The sequence below is a fragment of the Semicossyphus pulcher genome, unplaced genomic scaffold, assembly GCF_022749685.1.
Source record: "Semicossyphus pulcher isolate SPU_LCO1_2020_fin unplaced genomic scaffold, fSemPul1.0.p SCAF_7, whole genome shotgun sequence".
Taxonomy (NCBI): domain Eukaryota; kingdom Metazoa; phylum Chordata; class Actinopteri; order Labriformes; family Labridae; genus Semicossyphus; species Semicossyphus pulcher.
Window position 1 is genome coordinate 4,279,125 of NW_027211748.1, and position 23,065 is coordinate 4,302,189.

A 23,065-nucleotide genomic window follows, 5' to 3' on the forward strand; every position below is an offset into this window, starting at 1 on the left:
TGCTACTTTCCATATACTGTGAGATGTAAAACTGATGTCATGCCTGAGGTTTTAAGTGCTACTTTAAATCCTTTTCAGTTTGAACATTGGTACCATACTTAGAGTTTGCTCCAGGCAGTCGTCTTAAATGTGTAAGTTATCCCACAATATATTGTACAAAATAAACTAATATGAGCATATGAAAGTCAATAAAAAAAAGAGTGTGAAGAAACCCACAAAGTCCTAAAAAAAAAAGGTTGAAATCACTTCACTTTGTGTTCTACAGAGTATAAATAACCCAAATCCCTTTATACATTATATCGATTTTTAATCATTGTTAGATTAAATTGGTTAAACCATTAATTCCCTGTGGAATCAGTAATCATCCCTGAGAATTCATGCACACGTGCAGCTGGTTTTGTAGGGAATTGTGATCAACACAACTCTGGTCCCCACAAGGAAAGCCAATACATCTTAGGCTTAAGACGTGTCTTTTGTTAAGGTCAGGATATGGGTTGTTGTAAGGCATGTAGTGGTTAAGTCCTCAGGGAATTAGTGTAAGTCAATGCTAGTGCTTCCAGCCTCATGATACAAGTATATCATGGGCTATACTTTTGTTACCATCAGCCCATGCAGAACTAAATAAGAGTACAGCCTGCAGACAAGGCTTCCATTGTATCCCCCCAGTCCTCTACCTGCTTTATATAAGTGCCGGCCAATTGTTCTACACTCACACTCACTGAGTGCTTTCATGTTTCTGTGTGCAGTTTGTGTGGATGCATGGGAAAAGACCACCCCTGGACACATTCTGCATTAGCACATAAAAACAGGTCAGGCCCATTATACTGTAGTGTGAGCACGGCTAAACCCGCAGGCGTAATGTGGTGCATGGAGACCACAGCCCCTTTATAGGCGATGACAGTGAGCACACAGAGCTCGATTTAAAAATGTTGACGTCTGTTAGGTGACAAACAGCATGTCAGAAAAGGGCTTCCTCTTTCTAGACAAAGGGAGCCATGAGGCAAATGCATGGAAAAATATGCTAATTAGATGCAGCCTCAGACGTCTGTCTCTCCGTCACACACACACACACACACTCTGGCTCTCTGTATCGGCCAAATCAAATACCCCCAGCTGGGACAAGTGTGTGAGCAGCCGGCTGAAAGCAATCATGCGTGGGAGCACGCTGCATAAGACAATGAGAATAATGAGAACAGGTTCTTCCCTAGACATTGCTTCCTCTTTTTTTTGTCACTACATTTTCGTTCTTTTTTAAGGTCCATTCCGTTTTCGATTTTCTTGCCACATCCCTCATTTTACCCACAGATCTCAAATATTCCTTCACCCACTCCTCTCCATCCCTTTCCTGTGTAAGCCTCCTACCTGTGATGCCAGCCTGGTTTCGGCCGCTGCTTCTCTCCTGCTCCTGTGTGGAGGCGTTGTGTGCTGTCTCTCTCAGGTAGCCTCCTCTTCCTCTTCCTCTTCCTCCGCCCTCTGTTCTGTCTCTATTCTCCTGGGAGTCTCCGTCTGCTGCTCTCCAGCTGGGCAGAGGCTCTGACTCGCCCCTCCAGTGCTGAGGCTGGGGATGCTGTTGCTGCCGCTGCCTGCTGTCCCGGTCCCTGTCGGGGGAGTGCAGCTTTCCCTTAATAGTAGCGTCTTGGCTCTCTTCTCTGGCTCCTCCCTGCTGTCTCCCCCGAACCTCCTCCTCCTGACGCTCTCTCCAGCCCTCCTCCGCTGTCTCCCCCTGCTGCCTGTGACCAGGAGAGGAGGTGGGAGGTAGAGGAGCCACCACTCTCTCTCTGCTCTCGGGGAGGAGAGGGGAGGAGTTGAGCTCAGGCTCTGGGTGGCCCGGGTCCCCGCTCTGGTTCATAGAGAAATATCTCAACGCCCTCTCCTGGTGGCTTACGGTGTTGGAAGCCTGTTGTTGGGCAGGGATGTAGGGGGTGGCGGTGGACTTCCCTGGATGGAGACCGTCATCATTGGCGACACCGCTGCTGCCTGGTGTGGTTGTTACTGCGGTGACGGAGGCTTGGGAGGTGACGGCTGCCAGGGAGTGGACCAGGGAGGCTGACAGGGGCTCCAGTTTGATCTCATCTCCGTTTTTCAGCTGCAGAAACAACAGGAATCACGTCAGACAGGCAGATAAGGGATGGATTAAATGCAGCTGAGTCAGGAAAGTTAGATGTTAAAGAAAGTATATGGTAATGAACAGATTGATTGATGAGGAAAAGAATGGGTGCATGAAAGAGGGGAAGACTGATCATATAAAGCAAATTAGGGAATAAACTTGAGTAGTTTGATGGCTCATTTGTGATATTTAAATGTGGCCCAAACTCCAGACAAAAAGTCAAGTCAATTGATTTTGGTTGCAATGCTTGGTCTTGTTTTACCCTCAAAAAATTCTGCACACAGTCGATATCACGGCCAGATCCATCCACATACTGACTCCCAAAAATAGGCATTTATCTATTGTGCTTCTTTATTCAGGTTTGGGAGGAAGCCTAGATAAACTGGCACGCACCACTTGCACTTAAATAATCTCATGCTTGTTATGCAATGAGCGAGCATGTCAAAGAAGCTGCTTGAGGAGGCATGGAAAACAAACAAAGCACCCTAAATTTAAACTAAATTCCTCAAGACAAAGCAACATCAACAACCTACTCTACATGAAAAATACATACTACATTGCATTTACAGACTTCAGCTCAGCTAGTGTAAACAGAAACTGCCATAACAAGACAACACTGGTCACAAGCTTGACTTATAAGATCGAACTACAGCAGGATCATTCATCCAATCAGAAGCTTTACACAGGCAGTAGGGGTCTTACATGTCCTCCCTGATTGGCCTCTAAGTCACCGTTACACACCGCAGAGGTTACCGGCGGCTCAGCTTCCTGTGAGGACACCAGTGATAGACTATGACTCAATGTTTAGAACATGGTGGAAGTGAAGTTAAAGTAATAATTTCCAAGATTTTCATGTAACTAAATGTCTGTTAAGTCTCAAGTCTCTATCTATCGACGAATGAGGTTACACAATGGTGATTGAGCCTATGGCCCGCTGATGAAAGCCTTTGCATTTGCAGTATCACAGACTGGGTGTCTGTGGCAACTTTCACGGAAAAAAGTCACAAGCGGCGCCCAGTTAGTGACGCGTTTTCCATCAGCCAGCAGTGGTTGGTCTGCCAGAGAGGGTAGGCGGAGCTAAGCGGCTGCTTTTCCGCTCCCTGCAAGCGTTGCGAGTAAACAGTAATCTACTATGGCTGAACAAACAAAGAAAAGATGGATGACTACAGATACAACTTCAACAAGAAGTGAAAATCCAAAGAAAAAGAAACAAACTCGACGCTCAGATGAAGCAAACAGTCTAAAAAGGAAAGCGACCGTCAGCCAGGAAAATCAAGAGTTACAACCGGAGCCAACTGTGGACGTCACACATGAGACACTGTCTGGATATCTGGGAAGTGTGCTCCCACAATTATCCTTTATCACCATAGGTGCCGCCAAAGAGAACAAAACTGAGATCTTCAAGATCACAAAGCATCTGACACTTCTGTGACACTGCGTTATTTGAACATGCGAGTTTTGGTGCATAAGGATGAATTAATTCTTATTTTAGAGGATGGAATTGGGGGATGCAAACGCAATTTTTGCACAGAGGACAATATATCTGTGTGAGGGGGTGACACATGGGGCGATGATTGACAATGTAGATGGAAAAATAACATAACAACAGCATCAGCATCAACATGAGAAAAAAGGCACAAATGTATTTCTTGCAGCAGGATCATTCTGACTTTCTGACTGAATGGATGATCATATATACAGTTCTGTACTTTTAAGCTTTCATATATGAACTGTCCAGAGTCCGCTGTATTAAATAGCAAAAATTTTAATAAACTCTGTGACCTCTGCTCATTTCACAGTATCTTAGAGTCATCCAGCTGCAGAGGGAACCATGTCATCCATCCATCACGCTCCAAGAGAAACTGGTGCATATAACACTCGCTGCAGTGTAAGTGACCTGGAAGTGAATCGTCTGTTGCTTCAGGCCTGAAGATCTTACATCCAAATAATCCTCATAATTTAAACAAGTCTACAATATCTAGCAAAACATATGAATGAAGATATTCTTTCAGTTCAATTAATTTTGGAGCCCAAGTTTTCCCTATGAGGTTGTTATCCAAAAGAACATAATCTCAGGAATAAAGAGCAAATCTTTTCTTCAGGCAAAACGAATGATGGCACTTTCATGGAAAAATGTAAACACACCAAATATTGGTAAATGACTAAAAGAACTGTCTGCGTACAAAAAACCCAACATATTCAATTAATGGAAAACAAGAGGTTTTTTAAGTACGGGGTCCTTTTATTGAATATCTTGAACGGAAAGACTTAGAAAGTATTCTGGTTCAACAGAGTGAGTTTGTAGAGGATTGATAGCACGACATGCCTCTCTTTATGCGGATTGAATGTATTTTTATTTTAGCTATGCAATTCTTATTTGTCTCTTGTGTGAATGTGTATTGTCATTATTATGTATATAGTTTGTTTCTTGGAAAAAAGTCTGTGATATCATCACATCTGTTCTACCAGAACACTGTTATTCTACACGACTTTATGATGTAGTGTTTCATTGGTAGGGGCATTTAGGATAGATGCCACAAAAGTTGGTGAAAAAAACAAGATGAAAAAAAAGAACAGGTTAATTTTAACGTTATGAACTGAAATATACTAAACTAGTATGTCCCAGAAACTACATTTCTTCATCACTGGTGACTATTGAATTTGTAAGACCATTGATCTTAAGAAAATGCAACTGATTTAATAAGAAACCCTAATTTTCCTTCCAAAAACATTACATGGGGTAAGTTGTGTTTTACCTGCTCCACCTCCTCCAGTGTAATTGGTTGAGTCTGAAAGCGGTTTTGTGCTCTGCGCTGGCGGGTATCTCCCCGAGCCCCATCTGCGGTCTTGCTCGTAGTCTGAGAGAGGCGGTTGAAGAGGGCCATCTTCTCAGTCAGGCTGAGGCTGGACAGGTCAGGCTCGTCAGAAAGCAGCTCCAGGCCGTCTCCATCCAACCCAGCACTGGAAGCTTGAGCTGGTTTCTGCTGCTCCTGAGTCTCCCTCTCCTGATCCTGGACCCCTGAGTCGGGCTGGGAGGAGGCCTGAATGCTGGGTAGTGACAGGGGGATTTGGCAGGTGAGCATGCAATATTATCAAAATCCACGCCCGCAGACAGCAGAGGTTTAAGATTTGAAGAGTGTCATTTTTAAAAATTGAATGAGCCTTCTAAAATTAAATTAAAGAGACTAGACATGAGTTGTCTTTATATCAAGAATGGTACATCGAGTTGCCTTTATCTAAGTACTTTTAGACATTATATGACATGAATAACTAAGATTTACTAGGTACAATAACAAGATACAAATGCCTGCTAGCAGGATAATAACAGTGACGACTTTGTCAGATTACAAGCACAGCTCCAGAGATAATCATATAATGCACTCGGATGTTTGCAGGGGATATTGAGATCACCAGGCAGTGTGCTAAGCTAAACCCGGGTTGGTAAACAAACTGCAGGACACGTGAACTCAGCCATCCAGAGGGTTTAACTGGCTCGACCTCCGACCTTTCCATAAGACATGTAACCTATTTCTTCACTGACACTTGTGACCTGCATGTGTGATACACTGCTAGCAGGAATGCTTGGAAAGTGGACATGGAAAGTACAAAATGAGTTATTGTGTAAACACCAACGTCCTTCCCCTATAAGGTGCACACGGCTAAGACGCAGCACATGAGGGGGCAGAAATAACAAGGTAACATGAGCTGGGTGAGCAGATTAGCGCTGCAACCAGGAGAGGGAGATAGAGTATAAAATGTTTCTGAGGCACATTTACATTGTTCAGAATTAGTATGAATGACAAATTTAAAATTCGTAGCAGGAAACAGGTGCACTACTGCAATAAATGGTTGTGGCACTCGATTTCAGATTCAGTCAAGCAAATAAACCCAAAGAGATTAATTTAATGTAAACTATTAAACTAAGATCTTGGAAATCAGAGGAATTCTAGCTGTTGAAGTATCACACAACAGGGACACAAACAGCATAAATATACATCGTAAGTTTTAATAAACAAAATATGCACAAACAAACAGAGACAAAGCACATATACGCAAGTAAGCAGCCCAGCCCAGCTGTACCTTATACTGGTCACACTGGTGCTGACACCAGTGGGGCTTGGGACACGAGCTGCATTAGCGTTGAAGCCCAAAGGTTGTGAAGATGTGGCAGGATCACTTCAAAGTTAAGAAAAGGAGGTATAGATGGGAAAAAAGTGGGAAATGAAGATAAAGCATGACAAGAAAAATGCTGAGAGGGGTGACACATGTTAATGAAGTCGACAGAGGGGTCTGAAGGTGCCGTAAAGAAGAGGGAGAAGCTACAGAAAAAGACAGGGACCAGTAAATCCTCTCTGAATTGAATGATGCAAATTGCAGGTAACCTGGCAAAATCCAAGACCAACCTTGAAGCATTGACCACCTCCTTGTTGGTGACGGGTTGTGTGTGTGAGCGATCCTGGACTCTTCTAAGACGCCTTTCTACAGCAGCGTTTCGAGAGCGTGGTTTGGGAACACCTCCCTCTGACGTCTTTTCCAGCTCCTGTAAGCATATGTCAGGGTTTAAGTTGAGTTAAATTGAGACCATAACATTGATATTTGACATTAAAAGAAAAAAAAGATGTATTTTAATGTCACCACCAGGTTGAACACCAGGTTAACTTGCAGGTACATAGTCTACAGCGTTTAAGCTACTTGGCGACCCCTGCAGACAAAGTGGTGCATCTTTTCTCTTTGCTGATCCTTTAAACTCAGAAAATCTTTAGAGAATCAGATTTAGTTTTTTATTTTAACACTTAAAAAACAATACTCAAAAATATGGAGATTTCATAAACTGTTGATACGAGTGAAATGTACATAAAACAAAAAGTGTACCCTGAAGAGAGATCTCTTGGCAGCCACACTCATCTTGGCTCTGTCATCCAGTTTTGCTTCATCTAATGAAAAAAGACAGGATATATATATGTGAAATGACATCAACTGTAAACTTCAATGTAACCTTAAAATTGAAACTTCTGCACTAAAGTTACTACATTTCCTTAAATGAGTAAAAAAAATGATGCAAATATATATGTTGTCAAAATATGCACCAACCTTCAACATCCTGTAGCTGCTTAGGGCTCAGTCGAGACCTGCAGAAACCACATATACACATTAAGCAGATTAAGAACCCCTGGATATGATCATGATCTGAATGAAAACCAAAAACCATGCCATCCCACTCAGTGTGTTGTCCTTGTGAACAAAATGGTTAAATGATTCTGATTCATACCTGTCTGACTCCAGCCGCTCTGCAGAGGTGATGGGCTGCGTCCTAAACCTCTCTGACATGCGATTGTCTCCTGGAGTGATGTAGCGTCGAGGCCTCCGAGCATTCCTGTCCCGATCAGCGCCACTAACCGGATCAACCTCCATTGCTGAGAGGTCTACTTTAGTAGTCTCACTTACAGAGTGGTGTATAGATAGAGAAGGATTGAAGAAGACAACAAAAAAGAAAAGAAGTAAGAAAACTATAAACAGTGGTTTGTTTTGATGTGTTTTTATGGAATAGCAGTTTACCTGAAACTGCTCTGAAGTTAGAAGAACGGGGTCACGCATTGTTGCTGGTGCACACGCTGAGCACAAGCTAACTGAAACCCAACCGTGAGGAGCCATTACCCAGCGTTAACATGCAGCAGCAAACAGCTCTTGAAGGGTTAACTTGCAAGAAATGATTCTGCACATGTTAAGCTTGAAAAACAACATAGCATACACTGAAATAAACAGAATGGTAGATATTGTTGCAAAACAGCTTGACACATTTCATGCCACAGAATGACATTCTATAAGTATTGTTTTTTATATGGATCATTGGTTAATATATGCAAAAGCTTATTAATGCACTGTGCTGTTACAGCTAAGTTACGATGTTCTGTCTGTTTTGTAATGGGGTTTTAAGGTGTTACTGTTTTATTTATTTTTATTATTATTATATATTAATTTATCTGATGTAAAGTATTCCTCAGACAACTTCCATGCTACATACTCCGGTACAGTAGGTGGCGGTATGCACCTAAGAAGTAATGGTTGCAACCCGCCGTTAAACCAAAAGTAGAAGAGGTCAGGCCTTTCCTAAACCGGACCCTCCACACTCCCGCTCCGTCGTGGAGTGAACTCCGTTTGACGTCACACTCATAGCTAAACGGAGCACCTTTGTTTAGGTGAAGTGATTAAATACAGCGGCGATCTTTGAGACGAACTCCCCTCACTCTGGCGGAGACAGGAAATGTGTGTAACCATGGTTTCATGTCACACAGATAACAAAAGCTACGTAAGCTACAGAGTCATTAAAATCCCTTCACTTCATGAGGAAAATAAATTCCACCCCGAGCTTCCTTGGTGGCTTTTCTTATTTGGAGCCTTTATATTTTTCAATCTGATGTTAATGACCCGCTGATTTTTTCAGCGTCCCTGTTAATATAAAACACTTTAAACTTTTCACTTGTTTCGTTTCCAGACAAAAAAACTGTTTATTAGATCCTGAATATAACATGAACTTTAAAACGCTGACGTCAGTATATTATTTCATGTTTATCTTAATTAAAATTCTCTCATCTCATGAGGAACATTTCACAGCGTTGCACCTGGTCAGTGAGTCAGCATCGGTGCAGACTCACTAGTGAAGGGTCCCACTCCACACTCAGAGGTTTTGGACGGCACTCAATGTGGCGGACCCTCCACGCGACCGCGCAAACGGAGTGGAAGTGTGTCAGGAGTGGTTTGGGAAAGGCCCTTGGTCACTTTAATCACAGGAAGTCAGTTACAGGTAGTCATGTCATGTGACCAGTAACGAGGAAGTTAATGAGCATGTGGCTGAGTGGTGTTGTTTAATTACATCTGCGTTAATCCAGTGACATCTGCATAAACAGCTTATGCCTTTGGCAGCAGCGTCGGTACGTATTGATAGTATAATCCATATCTTTATTTGCATATCATTATCTTTGGGAAAATGCTTCTTTTTGTGAAGTTTGATGCTACAATCCTCTGAGTTTCCATTGCTTATTAATTCACTTTGTAGGTCATTGAAGTACGCTACAATAAATACCAGTAAATAAGTGGATTCATATTCCATTATATTTGAATCTTTTCTTGCAACGTTCAATAAAGTTGTAGAGAAGGGGAAAACCGTCTTTAGAGTCTTGATGTTAGGAAAATATATTGATCTGACTGTCAAGTTATATTCAGAACATATCAACGACAGCACATGCACAGTTAGATAGTTATGTAGTGATTCAACATAGAGCCCATGCCAGTGGACCTACAACTCAGGTTTCCGGTTGGCGTTCTCCAGATAAGAGTGTCGCAGCTGCGCTACCGACACCCTGGTATCCAGGGTGCCCATGTCTCCGTTAGCCACCCCTGATGGAGGGACGGCCCTTGATGTCTCTCTGCTGGCTGCTGCCCTCTCCTTGTGATACATGGCAGAATGCTGACTTATACCTATATCTGACATGGAGCGAGTTCGTATCTTGGGTTTAAGACTTCCGCTCATCTCCATGCTTCTTTGTTTGGCCTGAGGCAAAGAGAAGCCCTTCTGGAGGTAGACCACTGTGTCAAACCTCTGGTGCTCGGATGGATCCTGCGGTCTCTGAGCCAGAAAGTCTTCGTGTAGCTGAGGCTCATGTAGTTTTCTCTGGTCTTGTTGCCGACTTGCAGGCTCTTGTCTTGGGAGCTCAAACTCTTGCTGCCTTTGAGACTGCTGTTGACTTTGAGCCTCTTGAGGCTGCCTGGAGTGGTTGTAATGGTGCTGCCTTTGAGGGTCTTGCTGTTGAAGTTCAGCACCATGTTCTCTCTTTCTGGGTTCATACTGTTGTTGTATTTTGGGCTCTTGTTGCTGCTGAATTTGGGGCTCTTGATGGTACACAGGCTCTGAGGGATGGTGCTGGCTGGGCTGCTGGTGTACAGAGGGGTGGGAAGGCTGCAAAGATCTGTATATTCTCTCCTCTTGGCTGTCATGGCTAGAGATATGCTCTCTCCCCCTTTCTCTGATCCTCTCAACATTTCTTTCTCTCCCTCTCTCTCTCTGCCTCTCTGGATTCCAGTCTTCCTCACCTCGAGTCACCCTCCTCCTTTCTGGGCTATAGTTCTGCCAATCCATGTCTTCATGCCGGCCCCTATGAGTATCATCCACACTCTTTTCCCTTCGGCGGATCTCTGAGGGTAACACTGCTTTCCTGCTCTTAAGAAGGCCCTCTGTTTGGGCCTCTTCTTTCAGGGCCTGCCTCGCCTCCACTCTTGCCTCTCTGTGCGCGGCATAGATTTGGTCAGCACTTACTCTTCTTCGTGGTTGTACCTCGGGAGGTCCTGACAATCTGGCAGTGGACACTGGGGCAGAGATGGCCAAATAGGGCTGAGAGTCCACAGCAGGGCAAGGCTGTTGGTGCTCGGGAGCGGAGGGAGGGAAAGCTGATTGGCTGTGGACAGGATGGTGGCCCGGGCTGGGCTGAGGTTGGGGAACAGTCCTTTGATGATCAGGTTCTGAACGCTGTGGTGCATACTGAACAGAGTTCCCTTGAGTACGTTGTCTGTTAGGCTGGTGCCTGTCTGGACTCCAGTCAGGAGGCCTTTGCACAGTTTCATCCCTGGACAATCGTTCCCTTACTCGGATTCTTGGAGAAAGGAATAGATAAGGGACACTGAGAGTCCAGCCTAATAAAGTGTTGCGCCTGGTAAATGATAAAATAGACCAGCCAGAATTCCATTATACTAGATAATATACTAGACTCTGCATAACTAGTTACTTTGAGTAGAGGTTTGTCTAAATAGAGATTGCTTACTTGTATAGGTGGCCAGTGGGATAGACAAACTTAACATCAGCAAGTCAAATCTAAGTAGTTTGAATGCAAATCAGAATTTAGTCCTGCAAATGAAGAATCTCATCAATAACACGCTCCAAATGCATACTGTAAAACATTTTATTGCCCACAAGTTTATGACCTTTCACCGGACCAACTTGAGATCCCAAATCTCCAGTACAATTGAAACAAGATGAAGCAGCAGCATGCACTCGGTATAAATTTGAGTCTGGGTTCTCTCCCTCTCTCTGATGTCTCAGTGCCAAAAAAGTAAGCAGAACTATTTACATCTACAACCCTTTGACCCCTGGTAGCCAAAGGTTGCTCTAATCTCATTGTAGACCACTAAGCCAGACATAATTGATGCTTTATCTGACACGGCATGAAGGACTTACACAGTGCCTGTCGTACATGAGTACTTACTTACGCTAGATAGCATAAGCTGCTGATACGGCCACATAGACATTTGAATTCATAGAAGATTTATACCGGCAAAAAGGGACCAGAGTGTAATCTCTTGTGTGTGCCAAGAAATTATTTTTATTAACACTTTCTGGAAGGTCCGTCTGACAAGCTAGCTATGTCTTTATGCACTTCACCTGTCCTTACAGCTCAAAGGCTGGCAATGTGCATTCATCCTTCACAGGGTATCAGTGAGCAAGCTATGTCATGTATCTGGGCCATGGTCGCCATCGATCCCCAGAAATACATGTACATTAAAGGACGTTAAACTTTAACACCAAAGATTAGAAGAAATCGCAGATTTCTTTCAATGTGTCCCTTTTCTATATTCACTTCTGGACCAAATCAAATGTGGTAAATGGGAAATGCATGTCTGATGCAACAACATTGTAAGAGTCACTGATGGTACAAGACTCAGATGTAATTTCATCGGGGTTAACGGGCCAGAATCTGAGGAGGGGGATCTGAGTGCAGTCTCAGCTGCTGAGTTGGTGGTTCTGGGACTGACTGGGTCAGGGCATGGAGCTGACTAATGTTGTCACACTATCAACTCGGGTTCACTAGCACTGCTTAGGCAACACACAGCCTCACTAATTTAACAAGGATGGAGGTTGGGGGGGTGGGGTGGTACTGTGCTTGGGGAAACGGTCAGTTTAACAGAGTCCTGTTCATGTTTTTAGATCATGATAGGACTTTGAACATCAAGCGGGTCAACCATGTTTCTTGGAACTATGTTCTTAGAATATTATTGCAAGGTTTTCCAAGTCCGAGACCATAATAGCTGAGTTAATTCTTCTGGTTTGATTTAATTAAAGAATATTTGATTCCACATTTTAAGAGAACAAATAGGACAGTTGGTAAAGCCTAATATTAAGCCAATCAAGTCTTTAACCAAAGTATATCTACCTTGATTCCCAAAGACTGATTCTGCTGCGATTACTAAAATGTTCTTAAGATGGTTCTTCATATTTTTAAGCCAAGTCTAAGTTAGCATAAATGTGAGTCATGATGTGATGGAAAGCTTTAATACTAAGTTAGGGATAAAAGAGCCACAAACTTGAAATGCTTGTTAATGGGAGACCATGACAAAAGTTATGGAAAGGAAGTGTTACTTAACATGTCTGTGTTTTTTGAGGTATATCTACTGGAACGAGTCCACCAAGGATGTGTTTTTAAAATGCTAGCTCATTGCCCGGATATCTTCCTTTTGTAAGTTGTTCCCAGCAGGACAATGAGAGGGTAACGGCACATTTCTGAATGTTACACCTATAACAAAGCTTTTGAGACACTCTATTATTTTAAAGACCCATGAAAACTGTGTGAAAGAGATACCAGTGGAGTGAAAAGAAATGGCATCCTGTGCCACCTTGAAGGCCAGCTGAAGACCAGTCGCTCTTTGACAGAACAGCAAGGCTATGGGACGATGCAATGTCAATGACAGTTTTTGATCATTCTCTTAAAGATCAGAGCAAAGGGAGCTGCACTGCTTAGCTAAACCCCAATCTCAGAACCCATTGGCTATTGTCTGACGATTATTTAGCCTCATGAGAAACGGCCAATATTTGGAGGTCTTCAGGTGTAGCCGGTGGACACCCTGATAAATGATTTTGAATATCTAAGCAAAGACTTCCTCTTCCCTGTGCTGGTCATTGCCTATAGTCCAACCAACAACTTGAGGGAGATCTGAGTTGGTGAGACAACTAGATTTTATCTGCACTCATATGCAGATGTGTTTTTAAAGATTATTCTGAAAGCTTTAGTGTTGTTGTGTGATAACCTGAGTTCTGGGCTCACCAATGCATTTACTGTCTTTAGGTCTCCACACTGAGCCTTTCTGTTACAAAAAATGTGTCTACAAAATCTGGCTTCGTATGCATGTCTCTGTTTATAGAGAATAGCAGAAGACTGTAGAGTTCAGTTCAGGATCAGTTCAAATTTGCTGCACGCTGCACTTACACATCAAAAGTTTGTCTTTAAAGACTATTTTTAAATCTCACAGAGGTATTTATAGATATCGGGTTCTTGGGCTAGTGTGTCACTTGTCTTTAATGTCATAAAGTCAGTTCAAAAAGATTCTAATTTTTATTCCTCTTCTGGTAGCAAATGCACGCTTAAATAAGACAGTAATATAAGTTTGCTGAGGTTGAAGCTGCAGTTAAATCAGGACAAGAAGGGAAATCATATCGACTCCAAAAAGCAACCGTGCAATCTGCCCTTCTGCCCTGCAACCTTTCCCTGATGAGCTCTCCAGAGCACCTTTCCAAGTGAAACTGGAGCAGGGCAAGCGTGACAGAGCTGGACCCACAGTCTAGAAAGATCCTTATGCTAGAACGGAGGTGAAAGTGGAAGGCCAGCTTGCTCAGCAGCTAGCTGAAACTGCACCAGTTTATGACTTCTGGCATGCTTTACCATGTCAGTTACTCTTTGTTTTTTAAAAGATTGTTTCTTTCTTTGATTTTTGGAAACTAAATCTGGGTTCATGTAGTTTAAACTATTTCTCTGGGACTGTGTGTAGTTTAAAAATACATTGTTGACCTCTAAGGGGCAGCAACACACAGCAGGTTTAACAAATCAGAAAAGATCGATAATGATCTGTGTTACTTTGGAATTTAGGAGGTTTGATCTTCATGCTTAAATCTGTATGGAGTAGGGTCAAAATATGGGTTGATGATGTGGTCACAAAGACACATGGATGTTAGATCTGCATTCTTTCTAATGCTCAGGCTTATTCACTAGCTTTAAGTCTTTTTTAACACAGCATGATTAAGCAGCATGAGTACGTTATGGTCCCATTTAGAAGCAGTGTATGCTGTGAGAGTCACAAGTTAATATTATGGTGACCTGAAAAAAAGGCCATGTTCAGCCTTCGGTTTTACTAAGAGACACTTGAGGAGTCGTCTTTTCATCTGTTTTTCCGCCAGCCAAAACTGGAGTCTCAATCAACATCACAGTTAACATGAATATCAGACACACCTTGAAAACCAATCTAGAATAAGTGTTAGCTGATAATTTAGGGTTTATTAACTCCTCTCTCCTCTCAGGCTCCAGCCTCTCATCCAGAAACCGTCACTTCTGGCCCCCCAAAAATCAAGATGGAGGCGATCAAAAGGCCAAACTGGAGGCTTAGAAACATCAATCCACAAACCAATGGGTGACATCACAGTTGCTACGGCAACTTGTTGTACACAGTCTCTAAAATAATCAATTTGTAGAGGACATAATCAAGAATGCAATTTCGTTTTTTGGGATATTCTAGCACAAGTAAGTCTTGAGTAAGAGTTATCCAGTTGCTAACCGATGTTTAGAGTTTGTTTAGTGCTCAGCTGAACTTCACATATTTACTGAATGTTGTACTGAGTGTAACAAGGGTTTGATAACTCACCCCTGCCTGTTGAGGATGCTCTGGGCCTGCTGCTCTATGAATAAATCCCCTGGTGAGATGCCGTAGCGAGTGGAGGGCAGGGAGGCCCGGCGGGCAGTGCGAGGGGAGCTGGGCACTGCTGCGATACTGTAATCCCTGGTGGAGGCGGGGCTTGTCTCCTTGTGGGCGGAGTCCTGATGGTGATGGGGTTGCTGTTGCTGTTGAGGTGGGAGCGGATGATGATCTAGGGTTCTAGATCTTGAAGTTGTTGAGCGCTCCTGAGCTCCACCGCGCCGGTAGTTCTCCATGTTCATCACTCTTTCACGCTCCGAGAATCCTCTAGGTTTTTCTTGCGTTGGGGGAGGGGCTTTGTTTGAGTGGGCGGGGCTGGAAGTGGAAACAGGGGCAGGATCTGGGTGAGTCCTCATATAAACCCTACCAACTCCAGAGCGGTATGGCACCTTTGGCTCCTGTCCTTGTTCCTCTGCTTCATGTCTATCCCTGGCTCGCCTGGCCTGGCCTGTTTGTTGATCAGATGCATCTGGATCACGCCGGGAGCGATAGCGTGGTTTGTAATCGATGTCCACCTCCTGATCCAGTTGGATGCCATAACGCTCTGACAGTTGGCGGCGACGCTCAGCTTTGTAACGGGCGATGCGTTCAGCCTTGGAACTGAGACTTGTGGGATCTGCGGGGCCAGATGTGGGTGTAGAGGAGGTGGATAACGTTACTGGATCAACGTACACTAACATTGGCTCTGGACGGGCACTGCCAACGCCACCTTTGACCTGGGGAGATCTGTCTTGAGACAACAACTGTCTCTGGGGGGCCTCCAGCTCCTCTCGACTGTAGCGCCTCACTGTGGTAAACAGTGGAAATACGAATCAAACACAATCCTTCACAACCAAGAATTATACCACATTCATGTCACATGGGGGCCACTGTATCTACCAGTTTACTGGTTTGTATGCACCAGGCTCAGGTATATACACTACTTGGGTTATAAAGAAATATGGATGCCTTATCTCAGTTACAGCATTACTAAGCATTTATAACTTTAACTTAGTTACCATATTTAGCACCATACTGACAATACACAGTCCAATTTGCAATCTTACAGCTGTCTTGAGTTATCTGATAATGTATATAGTTTCTACCTTCCATTCAACATGACACAAACATAGCATTATTCCAATAAAACACATCACAAACTTGCAAAATGCAAAGACATGCAAAAACTTGCAGATATTTATTTTCAAACCTACAGTAAAGCTGCCTCATTTAAACACATATCAACATTTTGGGAGTTTCAATCAAAGTTCACTAAAGGCAGCATCATATACAGTATTGTTGCAGTGCATCGTGCCATGCTTACCCATCACACATGGCTCACAGTTATCTGAGGCGCGGGTGTACCGCGGAGGATCCTCCTCCAACATTCTGTTGGCAACCAAACCACCGGGTACCAGTGCAGGCGGAGCATCACTTTCAATCCCCTCCAGGCGCCGGGCTACCCTCTCCTTCCTGTCAGAGACAAAAGGTGAAGGGCAAAGGTAAGTTAGTATATAAAGTATCTAGTCCTGTTTATGTTAAAGTAATAATCTCAAAGATTTCCATTTCAATAAATGTCTGTTAAGTCACTTTCTATCACCGAATGAAGTAACACAATGGTGACTGAGCCTATAGCCCACTGATGAAAGCCTTTGCATTTGCAGTATTACAAACTGGCTGTCTGTGGCGACTTTCGCAGAAAAAATCACAAGCGGCGCCCAGTTAGTGACGCGTTTTCCATCAGGGTAGGCGGAACAAACTGCTTTTCCGGTCTGCAAGTGTTGCGAGTAAACAGTAATCTACTAAAACAAAGAAAAGAAACAAAGAAAAGATGGAGGACTACAGATACAACTTCAAAAATAAGTGAAAATCCAAAGAAAAAGAAAAAACTTGACGCTCAGATGAAGGCAAACAGTCTGAAAAGGAAAGCGACCGTCAGCCAGGAAAATCAAGAGTTACAACCGGAGCCAACCGTGGACGTCACACATGCAACACTGTTCTGGGAAGTGTGCTCCCGCAATTACTGTTTATCACCATAGGTGCCGCCAAAGAGAACGAAACTGAGATCTTCGAGATTATCACTTTAAAATGCAGTTTAGTTAGCCCCAAAGGTACCTGTTCATTTCCAAATCCTTTGTGAGAGATCCCTCAAAGTATTTCTTCAACTCTGAAACTGAAGATCAGAACAGAAAACATTTACTATCATCACATGTAAAATGAGGCTAATTTTTTTATTGTGAATTACTGTGTGTGTTTAGAGCCCATGCTGACCCTTCGGAAGAGCTGCCAGAAGTTTGGCATCTGTATCGGAAACACTCTTGACCAAGGCGGTCTTGTCAGCCAAGGAGAAGTTACTCTGAAAACTGAAAGGGAAGACAAATAACAAAGCAAAGCAAATATTTGGTTAAAAGAGTGGATTAGAATTCCTACACAAAAATAAATCTAATTACAAGAGGATGAGCAGGTGTTTTATTTCACTTTGTACTTCAAAGTCATGTTGCTATAAACATATAAATAATCTGGTTAAACTATAGTATTCCTCGACTCATTCTGATGCAACTCCAACGATAATTGTGCTTAGTGTCAGCCATGCCAACAACTCTGTCTCAAACACTGTGTCTTAAAGAGGTGATGGCAGGTAAAGGTGAAGCTCAGCTGGATTCACTGCCGGCAGGATCCAGCTTAAGAACCGGGTTATCGTGTCCTGACTCTCCTCCAAGTGGAAACAGACAATCAAGGTCTTCTCTTAATTCCTTATGTCACAATCAACAGGGATAAATCAACTCGCCTTTCTTTTCTCCATAAACGTTTAAAGTTTAGAAATATTAAAAGTTCCTTTCTACTCAATATGTATTTATCATTTATGTTTAAGAAGCTCTTAGAACAAAAGTAATGAGGAGTTAAACCTTCAGTATGATGTAACCCTGATAACTTTATACTAGACTGGATTAGTGAAGCGCGGTCAATCTTTCTGGTAAATAAATATCCGGATTTTTTTTAATGGTACAGATCAGCACCACAGCTTAAAACACGTCTCTACTAATGCAAAGTCTAAAATGAAGACAAACAGGACAAAAACAGAGAGAAGCTGTTCATCCTTTAACATCCTACTCTTTATTCTTACAAAGCAGTACCTGTAATTATAAAGAACATAACCGCAAAGGTGTATTTTCTCCTACTTGCTCTGTAGGTTATTTGCTTACTTTGTGAAAGCTTAATGCTAGCAACAAGAGGCAACGTTAGAAACGTATGCAAAAGGGGTCTTTGTGCTCTTGAAGGAGGTATTATGACCCTCATGTGAACAAAAAAGTGTCTTAGGATAAGCTGTTCCAGGCATCTCCAGCTTTTAATGCTTACTGTGCATGGTAAGCTAAAGCACTTTACTGTAGTAAACCTACAGCCTTATATATCCCTCTTCTGATGACAAGGCAAAAATGAGACGGATGAGACGAAAACACATGTCGTTTCTGTAGTTTTACTTTAAACCACAAAGAATCTCAAACTGGAAGTCCTTGTAAAATGAATCAGTCCATCTGCAACCCCACATTTTGACTCAACAAAACAAACTCACCTTAAGGTTTCTGTTGGCAGTGAGATGGAGTTGCAAATTTTGGTGGAAGCTTCAGAATGAAATCCTAAAAAGAGAAACAACAGTCAGCTTTGACTCAACACAGACACCTTCACGCTGACCGTGGGAGTATTGATTGGCATCATGAAAAGGCTCATTTTTATCTTTTCAGATCACAGTGCAGCTGTTAACAAGGGTATAGTTGATAGGACAAGTAAATCTGTGTTCAGAGCGTTGTACAGAAGGCAGCCCAGCTGTGTGTGTTAGCACAAGTGTCCCAATGCAGACGACCACAGCAACTAATGTAGCTAACTAACCTGGCTCAGTTTTTACAGCAGGATACACCATCAGCATGGCACTGATTTGGCATTACAAACTGCATAATTACTGTTTACTTTGCAAATTGCCAAGATGGAGGATAAATGATTGTTGCTTGGACTTGTAAAATCCTGTCTAATAGCATTATAAAACGCTGTGCAGTGTTTGGGCATCAAAATAAGCCTTTAAACTCGAGGATGTGTTACCCAAACTCAGCCTCTTTAATCTGATTTCATCCATTTGTCGTCAATGATGTTTGTGTAATTCTAATGCAGTGTTGTTTTTGATCTGAACACCCAGTCCAGAGCAAAAAATGTCTCTTGTAATACCGAATGGTGGCCAGAAAACAACTGTTTCCCTTCAACTGTTTGTAGAACCCCTGAAAGTCTAAACTTAGAAAACCCTAATAATAACAGTCTCTTCTAAAGGGCTGTATATTATTTGTAAATATTAATACTAGGGATGTCCCGATCCCGATCTGGGATCGGAGCCAAACTTGACATTTCTTAACTGATCTGGGATCGGCAATTTGAGACAATCATCACCCCGATCGTTTACGTCAACTGTTGTAAACTGAACACAATTTTGCGGCAGAACGCAAACGCACGAGTAACTTAGCATTAGCAACGCTGTAAAATGTCAGAAGTGTGGACATATTTTATACTAGAAAGTGAAAACAGTCCAACAGCCGCTTGCAATATTGCTTTGATTGGTCAGGTTCAGACGTTGACAAACTTGCCAGCAGCATCACCGTATTGTCTGTCCACCGACAGCTGATAGGCCTATCCTACCTCTGTATATTTGATTGAATTGAAGTGGGAAAAGGCTTTCAAGTTGCATTTATTGTCGTCGGCTTTTGTCTGTGAACCTCTTGGCGAGCTACTAAAATCCAGGCCACGAGCTACCAGTAGCTACCTGTTGAAGACTCTTGTTGTAAACAAACCAAAAAAACCGCTGTGCAGCTCTATTATCTGGGCAAATACAAGTATCTGATTGGGACTCGGTATCGACAGATACTCAATATTAAAAAAAGTCAGATTGGGATCGGATGCCAAAAAAGCTGATCGGGACATCCCTAAGTAATACACATAATTCCGTTCATTAATGAACTACAACCAAATTATTCAGTAGGCATATCTACTGCACTGAGGTACATTTTTGGTCAATGTTTGTTGTTTTAAAAGGTGTTCTACAAACAAACTTCACTTGACTTAAATAATTAATTAAGAGTTAAAGTCTTCTCTCAGAGAAAACACCAACAGCCTTTTGGTTCATTTTGCTACGGGCAGGAAACTTCCAGCTTCTGTATGAGTCACTTGTCAAAAAAAAGGTTAGTCAGAAAGTTCACATCCAGTTCCCAGCTGATAGCCGACCCTCTCGCTCTCACGTCACAGCAACAGCAGCCTGTTGTAAAGTTGTATCCCAGTATAGGAGACAGATCCTGTTACTGCTCCAGACACCTCAACAACACCTCCTGCTTATTTTGGCCTCCCAAGACTGTGTGGCAATGAACCTTGAAGTGAAAGGTGTGGTGGCAGAAGAAGAGCCTTAATGCTCACTTAATCAAGTTCAAGGGCTTCACCGTGTTTGGTGAAGGGAAACTGCGAAATTGAAGGACTTATAAATGACATGTTTTGTTGTAAGCCATTGCAAAGGTCAGAATTCAACGACATGAGAAACCAGAATTGTAGATTAGAGGTCTTCAATTGTCACATAATGCAATCACATGAGTTTTTTGGGATGTAAAACACTGTTCCTAGAATCAAGATCAATGTGAACTTGAAATCCATCAATGTTGTCATCTTTAAAGCATTATTTTGTCTCAAATCCACAATCATTTGAGGTTTTCACAGCCTACTGGACACTCTGTGTGTGCACGTATGGGTCTATTTTTCTTTCAGGAAAGCCCCGTGCACAGAAGTCAGTTCGGCTTTCCTTGGAAACGCCTGCAGGTTGTCAACAAAACAAGCAGCACACAAGGCTCAGCGCTGGCAGTGCCAGAGATCAGCTTAGGCTGCTGACGGTCCCAAAGTGAGCGTGGTGAGGAGAGGGATTTTCTATAAATATTCAGAGGTGCAAAATAGATTCTCTAGTCTTCGCTTGCACACAATCTGTTAGGAAGGGTTGCAGCCCTCCTCTATCTCAACTCTGGATGATAGAGGTGGAACATCAGGGAGGAGGAAAATGCATAACAGCACACACCTGTTGGATTTACAGCAACAAATGAGTGTAGTAATGATTATCTTATCACTCCTCAACCACACAGTCCTTTCACTGGATGCTGCCTGATGCTCACAGTCATAGCAATATATGTTTAAACCGTTTGAATCTCTTCCTAATGTCCCCAAATTATTGAAAACTTAGAACAAGGACGAGAACTTCTTCCAGTCTTACGTCATGACTGGTTTCATCCAGTCCAACCGAGCAAACAGAAGCAAAAACAGGAGTAAACAAGGAAACTTCAAAGCATCTTCTCAGCCCATCTCGCCAAGCCGAATCCCCCTGCCTGTTGTGTCACTGACAGCCAACAAACTCTATCATTTATCTCAGTAAGGGGCTAAAATGCATTAGCCAAGTCCCCCAAGCAGTCTATAGATTTAAGGGTATTCCAGTGGGTTATGTAAGTCAGTCTATAGCCAGACCAAGCCTTCCTCTTCCACAGGCCTTACCTTGGCCACAGGGCTGCACATGGCTCACATGGTAACTAGAGATCCATGGGTTTCGAAACATGTTTGGGAAGAAGAACAGAAGGATGCCCCGCTGCTTGGCTCTCCTCCGGTCACATCGGCGGTTGATAGTGGTGGACAGCAGGAGTGGCAGTGGTGGAGGCGAGGGCTGCTACCAGCAAACAGCAGACAAGAAGGGATGGAGGTGGTGACACGACCACACACGCACACTCACACACACAGACAATCACACGGTCACAGCAGAGTGACTGCCCCGGATACACAGCGAGCTCCAGCCTGCACACACTGCCTGTCATTCGGTATGTGTGTCTCGGTGTGTATGTCAGTGTGTGTGTGTGTGCGCACGCAAAGGGAGCTGAGGGAGTGAGACAGCACAGCAGGGTGCTAAAGCAGCTCAGAGCCCTAATCAGATTACAGGCAGAAATTAGCCTTGATGATAAAAACGCTGGGACAGGATTGGAGGAGGGTGCCAGCAGGGCTGCAGGGGGTGGTATGGGTCCAGACCGGGGCTGCTGGAAGTCAGATGGTTTTCTGAACACACACACACACACACACACACACACACACACACACACACACACCAGGAACCCGTCAAACTCCCCAAAACTAAAGCCACAAATTGCGTTAATAACATTACCACGTTTCTGTAAAATCTTTTTCTATTTGTTTTTTAAGCACAGCTCGTGTCTACTTGATCATAAAATATACCTGTAGGCGAATGATTCATTAATGTTTTTAAGCTTTTTAATGACGGTCTTTTCTTAATTCCAGTTCAGCCAATGAAAGAAAGGCCTTATTTAGTTGTCAAACGCAGTGCAGTTGAACAACAACCATAATTTCCAGCCAAATTCTTATTTAATTTTCTCATTAAAACCAAAAATGTTATTAAATGTTTCTACTTAATCCTAAAAAGCAAATAAAAAAATGAAAAATATAAAGTATTTTATAAAGATATTTCAGTTTCAGTTGCTGCCCCTCTACACATTTCTTCTTCTTCTGACACTCTACAAACTCTACACACAAATGTATGTAACATAATTTACACTCTGTGACAAGCTGGCCCGAACTCAAAAGTACAGACACACAATCAGACAGAGTGGGTGAAGACACAATCTCATCTAATAAGAGACAAATCCCATCCCACCAAGTCATCACATCAGGCGGTGTGAGTACTGGAGGCAGACAGGGAGGCATTGGAGGTTACGCTGTCCAGTGCCCAAACAGTCACATGATCAATCATTACATCATGGTCACCGTGACCCTGCTAGTGAGATGAATAAATACTCGAATACCTGCTGAGAGAAAGAAGAAGAAAGTGACCTGGGTCTGTTTCTTATTTAAAAAAAAGTCACAAAGACAATTTAGTTTAAATTACACAGCATGAAAAAACAAATTCAGCAGCTAGAGAAGGTGCACATCCCGACCAAACTAAAACAAAGGGCAGACAATGATATTGGCACCAGGGCCACCACTAGAGGAGACTGCAGTGCCACAAAGGTGCACTACATTTGTACAGAGTGTGATGTCATTAAAGAGAAGTAAATGTTGGAAAAGCCTGTCATGTGCAAAAAGGGAGTATTGGAGCTATTCACATAGTTTGGTATAATTTGATTATTTTACAGGGCTGGTTAGAGCTGTTGTCTCACAGCTAGAAGGTCACTGGTTCAAAACCCTGGTTTG

The 23,065-nt window shown here is 42.9% G+C and overlaps 1 protein-coding gene across 1 annotated transcript in view; it reads right to left on the reverse strand.

The window, feature by feature from the left end:
• Positions 1-21,428, reverse strand: part of svilb (supervillin b) — a 46,366-nt gene extending 24,938 nt beyond the window's left edge. The window contains exons 1-15 of the mRNA XM_069684225.1: positions 21,377-21,428; positions 19,244-19,261; positions 18,384-18,447; positions 17,084-17,175; positions 16,928-16,985; positions 16,137-16,285; positions 14,783-15,620; positions 9,406-10,752; positions 7,377-7,547; positions 7,199-7,236; positions 6,980-7,041; positions 6,511-6,647; positions 6,188-6,283; positions 4,864-5,155; positions 1,363-2,086 (exon numbers count right to left, since the gene is read on the reverse strand). Of these exons, the coding sequence (XP_069540326.1) occupies positions 1,363-2,086; positions 4,864-5,155; positions 6,188-6,283; positions 6,511-6,647; positions 6,980-7,041; positions 7,199-7,236; positions 7,377-7,547; positions 9,406-10,752; positions 14,783-15,620; positions 16,137-16,285; positions 16,928-16,985; positions 17,084-17,175; positions 18,384-18,447; positions 19,244-19,261; positions 21,377-21,428 (4,138 nt within the window). The remainder of the gene's footprint in view (positions 1-1,362; positions 2,087-4,863; positions 5,156-6,187; positions 6,284-6,510; positions 6,648-6,979; positions 7,042-7,198; positions 7,237-7,376; positions 7,548-9,405; positions 10,753-14,782; positions 15,621-16,136; positions 16,286-16,927; positions 16,986-17,083; positions 17,176-18,383; positions 18,448-19,243; positions 19,262-21,376) is intronic.
• Between the last annotated feature and the right edge of the window lie 1,637 nt (positions 21,429-23,065).